General features: G+C 46.5%; 1 protein-coding gene across 1 annotated transcript in view; it reads left to right on the top strand.

The window, feature by feature from the left end:
* Nucleotides 1-9,094, top strand: part of VAT1L (vesicle amine transport 1 like) — a 91,139-nt gene that overhangs the window by 64,369 nt on the left and 17,676 nt on the right. The window contains exon 4 of the mRNA XM_019646404.1: nucleotides 1,875-2,017. Coding sequence (XP_019501949.1) covers nucleotides 1,875-2,017 — 143 coding nt within the window. The remainder of the gene's footprint in view (nucleotides 1-1,874; nucleotides 2,018-9,094) is intronic.

Genomic DNA, 9,094 nt, shown 5'->3' with positions numbered 1-9,094 from the left:
CTGTTGTTCAGCATCTTAGCTGTGGAGGGCAGTGTCACTGGCCCTCATATGTGGGATCCGAACCGGGGCCCTCTGGCGTCCCAAGCCAGCTCTTAACGAACGTGCCACTCTGCCGGACCCCCTCTCTTGGTTTTCTAAAATCAGGGGATCACAAAACTTAGCCACATATCAAAGCTATCCTTGGAATGGAGAATTACAGTCTGTCTGGAGTCTTAGGTTCACACCCACGTTCTGACATGTTGACCTCCAAGGGAGCGTGTCAGTGCTGTGCCTATTTTAGGTAGCAATTTAAAAGTCTGCTTAGCTTAAATGTCAAAATAAGTTGACAACATGGCAGAACAGAAAATGGCAATCACGGGAAATCAGGAGCCCTTGCTTGAAACCTCGGCTCTGCCTCTGAAGAACTGGGTCACCTTCCTCTTCCTGACTCCCCTCCCCTCATCTATAAAACAATCATGGGAGGGGGACTGGATGATCCTCCAACTCTGAGGTTGCCTTTAATTGTGAAGGTTGGAAGAATAAAATTTCCGCAAATTGACCTGCCAATCTCATTTAGGCCACCAATATGCAGACATATAAATAAAGTGGTAGGCAGAAATTAATATCACAGATGACTTTGGTAGAATCATTTCCCTCCTTAACAACATATTCCTCCTGGAGATAGCAGATGGAACACTGGGAAGAGACAGTACTTGGTTTTAGAATGCATCTTATTTACCAGCAAATCGGGTTTTATTGGAAGGTTTCTGAATGTACATGGTCACAGTGTTTTGTCCAATGACTTAAATTCCCGACCATATTGAAAAAGGATATGGAAAAATCATCCATTGCTGACTGCATTTATGATTTCTCTTGATCATTTAAGAGTTAAACCTCATGCATTGGCCTTTTCTTTATATGCCTGGACATCTCAGCCCTGGATCTAATAAGCCACTAAGGGGTACAGATGATTAGAATTTATTGCGTACTTATTAAGTGTCGCGTTTTGTGCCAGGTGCTTGACCTGTGTTACATATTGCCTCATTTAACACCCCAGTGACAAATGCTGTCAGCCACACCATACCTTCTCTGCACTCAACATGCTGCAGGTGGCTTGCTTAGACCTTCTGTCTGGCTGTGGAAGCTTATTTGGCCCCAAAGGACAAGCCAGACATGCATAAGAGTTACTGCTGCAGAAGCAGCCCTCGACGGATATCAGATGGAAATCCAGTGGATAAGTATTCCAGCTTCCTCGCCACTTGGTTGGGATAACTCTGAAGTATCTTCTCCACTTGCTGAGTTTTTCAGAGAGTTGGACTCCCACTTGCCATCCATGGATACGGGCTTGATAGCACACCCTTTATTGGCAGTCTTCTAGTTCTGCCTTAATACCCTGGTATTTCCTGCAATCACATTCTGTATAAAGTACTTACACTTGGATTTTCGCCTCAGGGTCTGCTTCTGGGGGATCCAAACTAAGACATCTCCCAAGATCCCTAAGGAGTAGGTACCATTATTGCTAAATTCTATGTGGGGCTCCAGGCTCAGTATGGTTAAATAGGTGTTAAGTCTTGGTACCGGGGTTTTGCTGGCTCACACCGTCTTTCCTCTACATCAGTGATTCTCAATGGACATTTTGCCCCTCAGGGGACATGTTGAACTGCCTGAAAACATTTTGGCTTGTCAAAACAGGGGGGTGCTCCTGGCTCCTGGCAGGTGGAGGCGGGGAGGCTGCTAAACATCCTATGCACAGGTCAGCTCCCTACAGTAAAGACTAATCCGGCCTAAAAATGGCCAACAGTGGCGAGGTTGAGGAATCCTGCTTTACACCCAGCAAGATTGGTTGTTGGACGGTAGGTCTCCTATGTGACTCATCTATTGTATTCCATTTCCAGGGCCAAGCTGTGGCTCAGCTGTGCTCCACTATCCCCAATGTGACTGTCTTTGGAACAGCGTCTACTTTCAAGCATGAAGCCATTAAAGACTCTGTGACCCACCTCTTCGACAGAAATGCAGACTATGTGCAAGAAGTGAAAAGGTAAGGTGTCTGCTTGGGAGAGCTCCTGGTTGCCCCTTGCTCTTCTCTCTCTGAAAGAACAGCTGCATTCATCTAGAAGGAGGCCTAACACTGCTGATAATAGTGATAATATTGAACACATATTGGGGGTTTAGTAGGAATAGCTCTGTTCTAAATGCTTCACATTTTTTTTTTAGCTCATTTCATCCTCTCAACAACCCCATTATTATCCCCCCACCTTTGCAGAGGATAAAATCCAGGAATAGAGCAGTTAAGTAACTTGTGAAGCTAATTTATAACTTGCAAAGCTGTTATGCTAGCTGATAACACTGCCTTAACATAGAGATGTTTATTTCTCATTCATTCACACAACAGCCTAAGGAAATGTGGACTCCAACCTGGGTATGACAGCACCACCAAAGGACCAAAGTGGTGACATGATCAGATTTGGGTTTTGAACAGTCACTGGCGATGTTCAGAGAATGAAAGTGGGGGAGGGGAGGTGGAGGCTGGAGGCAGGGAGACTAGCCTGCCAGCTGTTGCAGTCACCCAAAAGGGCACTGACTTATAACAAGACCCACCTACTTAATACTGAAGCTATCGACCATGGCCATGTGCTTGTCAATACAGGGAATCAGATGGGAAACCCAACTATCTCCACACTCTCAGGTGATTAGTGCATGTTGTCCCTCCTGCTGCTCAGCTGGAGGCTGATTCTTAGGTTCAGCTCCACTCATAGCTCCTGAGGGAATTCGGGGATGTCCCAGAGCCAGTGTTTCTGTATTTTCATTTCCCAGCATGAAACTGTAAGGTACAAAGGAATTAAGTTGTCCAGCTAGCATCATAATAATGGCAGCGTGATTTTTTCTAAGTCACACATTATGATAGAAAATTAAAGGACAAATAGATAGGAAATCTGGTTGTTTGAGGTGATAGCTTTAGACTAGACTAAGTGAAAGTCAGGAAGTTTTTCTGGAAATGAGTCTTCAGGTAATCTGACTTTTCAGATTTGGTTTTAAATTTTGAATGTCGAGATATACATATAATTTAAAGTTGTCCCAATATTTCCTGTGGGGCATGAACTGAGAGCTGTAAAGCTAGATATTAGAAGTTCACCACCTGGTTCTCAGATGTCTAGACGTTGTAGGCATATTTTATTTTATTTTTTTTATTTATTTTTTTTTTAAGATTTTTTTTTTATTGGGTAATTGGGGGGATGGGAACAGTACTGGGGAATTAGGGGAAGGGGAACAGACAAGTTGCTGTCCTTTTGTTCTTCAGTCTAGTTGTGGAGGACGTTGCTTCACTGGCCCAAGTTGGCACCATCATTGCGCTCTTCCCGGGCGAAGCAGATCAGTCGCCGGCTTCTGGACGGCCGCTCACTGCGGCTGCTGGCTGCTCACGCTGGCTGCTGGCTACACACGGTACCCATGGCAACCCACTGCTACAGGGACTGCAGCCTACGCCGTCGCCAGCGACTCACGGCAGCCCAGCTCCAGGTTGAGCTGTTGTTCAGCATCTTAGCTGTAGAGGGCAGTGTCACTGGCCCTCATATGTGGGATCCGAACCGGGCCCTCTGGCATCCCAAGCGAGTTCTTAACCATCGTGCCACTCGGCCGGCCCTGTAGGCATATTTTAAAGAACTCCAAGATATAACTTTGCCTATTTTCATAACCCTCAGGTAGCTTTTCCTTCTTATAATTAGCATCACTCAAGCTGTGGTCTGGACAATGGCAATAAGTACCATTATCCCTTCAGCAATCTTTTCTTTCATCCTCATAATGATATGGTTGTAAGCATCCTTCCCTTTATTCATTCACTGGCCTGCTTAATAAATATTGAATGTCTGTGAGGGGCCAGTACTGTGCCAGGGCTGGACATCCTGCAAAACCACCTTGAAAGTCACTGTCTTCATGGAGTTTGAGTCCAGGCGAGGAAGAGGGAACAAAATAAATACTTAAAAAATTCACCAATTTACACTGCTTGCGATGTGATCTGGTGGAGAAATGCAAGGTACTGGTGAACATACTGCAGATGGGACATCAGACACATGGTCCATCAAAGAGCGAGATCGGACTGAAAATTGAAGGGTGAAAATTTGGCCAAAGGAAGAGCATTTCTGACCAAAGGGAGTGGCATGGGCTAGGGCCCAGGTTAGAAAAGGTGGTAAATTCGAGAATCTGAAAGGAGACCAGTGCAGCCAGAAGGAGTAGGATGTGGGAAGTATTCAAAGAAGAGGGTCAGGAGGGGCAGCTCTTCTGAAAAAGCAACAGTCGGTGGCCTGGGAGCTCCTGTCTTCCCCATTTCCTATGTAGCTGCTCCATCCCCTTGTCCCCTGTCCTTGACCTGCTGCCTTTAGCCCCTGAATCAATCATTTCTACTGATTGTCAGAAGAGCAGAAGGCAACAGCAGCTGAGACCCACCTCTCCACCACCTTCTTTCAAATATGACTTCCAATAGTCCTCTGTGTTTCTAAGTAGAGACCCTAGAATTGGACTAAAAATCACTGGGAATCTGCCAGTATGTTGATGCCCCGTGTCCCACAAATCCCACTCACAGGAAATAATTCAGAAAAAGAGAAGAGCAACAGGTCCACAGTTGCCTCCTGCAGAGCCAAGCATTGCTTCTGATTCCCTGTAGGTGCTCAGCACAATGCCAACTGGGTGAACTGTGGCATTGTCTGTAATCATGAAAATGCAGACCCAAACTCCATGATCAACAGAAGGGAAATGGGTCAGCAGATTACGCTACACCCACACGCTTGAGTATTATGCAGCCCCTAAAAAAATGAGAATTATGAAGACTCTGTCATAAAACAACAACAACAAAATTAGAAACCTGTGGTAGCATATTAAGTGAAAAAAGCAGAATGCCAAATTCCATCCACACTGTGATCACAGCTTTGTATAAATTGTCAGCTCAAAAGGACATAAAAAAAAAAAAGGAAAGGGAGAAAAAAAAATCCAACCGCTAACATGCAATGGGAGTGGAATATAGAGTGATTTCTCTTTATTTTTTTGATCATAGATATTATCTGTTACACTATAATGTGTGTAATAAACTAGAAAAAAATTATAACACAATTCCTTGAGATGAAAACTCTTTTATAAACCGTTCAGTTGGTAAGCTGCTTTTAAGGCAGGCATTGTAAAGGGGATAGGGGAACATTATTTATGATACAGACCTAACCTTCACAAACCCTTTCTCCTTGTTTGAGAGGAGAGAGATGGCTCTGCTTGAATCCAAGTGGAAGTGTTAGAAGCTTTGAATCGTGGGCAGCTGACTGTAAGAGCCATAACAATAAAGAGGAGAAAGAAACCAGACAGAGTGCCAGGGTGGACAGCCTTTCAGGGGGTGCTGGAAAGATGGCGAGGATTTCAGTAGGCAGAGGAGGAAGTCGGAGCAGGTCCCAGGCTAGGAGAATGAGCCCAGGCCAAGGCAGATAAGAGCACCAGGCTTTGTTAGTCTCTTACTTGGCTGAGCACTTGGATCAGACCATTTCATGTGCACCTCAGACAATCCTGCCAGTGAACACAGCTCATTGACAGATCAAGAAGCTGAGACTTCATGGACATGAATGAGAGTGTCATCACCTGGGGAACATAAAGAGAAAGAGATGAAGAAAGGATTCCTAGAGAGGGTATCGTTAAGTACCTGTGGGGGCCAATGAGAGTTAGCATTTCCTAAGAAGCGTACTGTGTACCAGGCACTGTTTGCACAGTGACTGAAATAGCCGATGCCTGCATCGTAAGCTTGGGGGTGATGGGTAAAGCTATGGCACAGGTGAGTTCCCAGAGAAAGGGAATTCGAAAGAACACTGAGTGGAGAGCGAAGGATCCAACTGGACATGAAAGTTACAATTCAGTGTAATTAATTTCAAGGCAAAGTGGAAGGGTTTCTCTCCAAGTCGTGGCTCTGTGGGACCTGCCGCTACTCAAGAGAAAGTCTTCACTGATCATGCGGGTGGGAAGCAAAGAGGTGGCATTCACAATGAAGGGGTTGGGGACCACGGGAGGACAGACGTGTAAGTCTCGGATCAGCAATTCCAAAATGTCTCGCTGCTGAGTCTGGCCCAGAGAATCCCTGAGCTGGGGTTAGTGGTGTTTGTTTCAAATCTACAGAGATTTATGACAAGAGAAAGCAGACATAGCAACCATGGCATTTGGCCCTCTGTGCTCACCCTCTTCGTGTTTGTGTAATTATGATTATACCTGTACGGGCAAGGCGGGCACCCCCAGAAACTGAGGACCTAACAAACGAGGATGTCCCTGCATCTCTGAGAAGCTACCTTGCTCTGCTTGTGCTTTTTACAATCATTCCATTAAAAGGAGCTGCTTGTGAGCAACTAGATGGCAGGGATAAACGTGAGCCGCCATAGGTGTAGTCCAGGCTCAGCATCACAGAGACTGGCGTGAAGTAAATGCTTCATGAACGTTTGTCCAGTGGCTGGAAATGTAAGGCACGTGTGCAGGACCCTGACCCGGGGCACCTCCTATGACCTAGGATGAAAAAAATGCCGAATGGAAATAGAAACCTCTTGGCTTGCCTGGGTGGAAAAACATGATCTAACTCTGGGTTGATGTACATTGATTTTAAAAGACGCAATGTAAGCCTGAATTCTTCAAAGACTACATTAAATTGACTGCTCCCCAGAGCTGCTCCCTAAAGCAGTGCTCCCATAATTATACTGGTTTGAACATTTATTATGTCTTAAATTCAGAGTGGTGAAAAGGCCACTGCAGTTAAGCTAGACCGATGTTTAAGCTCTAGCTGTGCTAGTTACGTAGCGTGGGCAAGGCACTGCATCGGTGGGCCTTCAGCCCTTCATCCAAAAAGCAGAGTTAAAATGCCTGCCTCATACACTGGTCTCGATGATTAATTACAAAATGCCTGGGGTGTGTAGTAGGATTCAGAAAATGTGTCCTTTGAAGGGAGCACACGCAGAGAGATGTGGAATACCAGTCTAAAATGTTTTCTTCATTTCTTTCACTTATTCATTTCCTTACCTGTTTAATCATTCATTCACACAATCGATCAATCTTTCTTGAGAACCGGTGCTATGTCCAGCAGGTTGAAAAGGGCCGAGGGTACAAATTAGCAGCACAAACGTGGTCCCTGTGTCATGGGGCTTCTATTCATATTTTGGTGGAAGAGACAGTGAATAAGTAAACAAACACGAAGAATATTGACAGCCCATGATTGATACTAAAAAGTGTCTCTAAGGGCCGGCCGAGTGGCTCAGTTGGTTAAGAGCTCGCTCGAGAGTTTGAGCTCTGAGCAACAGCGGTTCGATTCCCAGCCCGAGCTGAGCAGCCGCTGAGCTGCCAACAGGTGGCAGGATGGCTCAGCTTAAAAAAAAAGTGTCTCTAGTATAGACACTAAAGCATAAATGGAGCTAAAACAGAGATGATTCGGGGGNGACTGGGGACTAAGAGTGGTCCTCCCCTGAAGGAGATGAGTCTAGTGGGAGATAACAAAAGAAAGAGGTTTTGTAAAGGGAGAGAGAGAGAGAGAGGAGGAGGAGGAAGAGGAGAGAGGGGAAAAGGAGAGAAGACTCACAGCTTAGCGGGAAAGATGCTGTGAGTTTGGGGGCAAAGCAGGAGATATTAACTCCCCCGGGGATCTCTGTGAGGGCCTCCCAGAAGAGATGGCTTTGAACCACGTTGGGGAAGTAACCGGCTTACTGAGCACCTGCTCTGGGCCATCCCTGGCGAGTCACATCACATATGTGACTTTGCACCCACCCCTGGCCTCGTGGAGCAGACACTGCCATCCCTGAACTGAAGAGGAGGCGTGTGAGGCTTCACCAGGGTAAGTGGCAGCTCCAGGAATGAATCAGGATGGCGTCCAGGAGCTGCCCTTTGCTCGGCTGCCTCTGATGTGTCTCATTTCTACTGAATTGGTCTGGTGGTCAATATCAACGAACAAAGACACTGGGCTTAGTGACAAGGAGGCTTGGGGTTAATCCCATCACTTCCAGGTGCTAGTACTTAGCCTTTCTGAGCCTCAGTTTCCAATTACAGTAATACCTTGGTTTGCAAGCATGATTCGTTCCGGAAACAAACTACTCATATTGCAAGACATCACTTGTTTACCAAGTTACAATGTATTAGACATGTTCGTTCGTCTTGCGGAATGCTCGCAAACCAAGTTACTCGCAATCCAAGGTTTTGCTGTATTTGCAGGATATGCATGAGTGAGTTCCCTTGACTTTTCTGAGCCTCTATTTCTGAGCCTATCTTCACGATGGGAATGTGATGTTGGGGGAGTAGGATGAGTGTAAAGTGCCTAGCACAGCGCTGGATGAAGAGTAATGAGCCAGTGAGAGCCCCTCCTTGCCTCCCTGCAGCCTCCAGACCCACGATTGTGCTGCAGCACAGGCCCATGGGTACAATTCTGGATGCTGACGCCAGATAGCCTGGGTCACAGCTCGTGTCCACTGTTTACCTGCTGTGTGACTTCGGGCAGCTACACTGCTGCTTTTTGCCTCAGTTCTTTCATCTGGGAAATGAGGATGCAGTCGTATCTGCCTCGCGGGGCTCGTGATGTGGCTCGAATGAGCTGGTGTTGACAGAGCGTGTAGAGCCCTACCTGGCACACTGGAAGCTCTGGGCAGATGAGGTTGAATAAATAGTCCTACGCTCTTCGCTGCTTGGCCCTGCTGCTTTTCAGCTGAGCTTCTGTGCAGTGAGCTCAGCGCCATCCGATAGGAGGAAAAGGTTGACAGTGTTATCCTTGCAGAGCTGCGAGTGGCTGGGAAAAGCTGGGGGCTCAGCAGCATGGCGGAGGCCCAGGGAGCAGGGAGGCTGGCCTTCTCCAAGCACCCAGAGCTTCAGGCCTTGCAAATGGGGATGGGAGGGAGGGAATTCCTTTTATTTTTTGCATTTCTGACTCACAGGAGGCTGTGTTAGTCATGCCCTGATCTACAGGATCCCACAAGCTAAACCCATATGCTGTGAGGTCAGCCTCAGCGAGGGCCGGAGGATTGTTACAACGCCGTCACTGACCAAATCAGAAGAAGGAAAGCTTTATGGAGAGCTGGGTCTCATCACTGACTGCGCATCACAGTTACCCAGGGACCTTATAAAATATATACTA

The sequence above is a fragment of the Hipposideros armiger genome, unplaced genomic scaffold (assembly GCF_001890085.2).
Source record: "Hipposideros armiger isolate ML-2016 unplaced genomic scaffold, ASM189008v1 scaffold_102, whole genome shotgun sequence".
NCBI lineage: Eukaryota > Metazoa > Chordata > Mammalia > Chiroptera > Hipposideridae > Hipposideros > Hipposideros armiger.
Note: the sequence above shows the minus strand (reverse complement) of the source record. Positions and strands in the feature narration are given on the sequence as shown.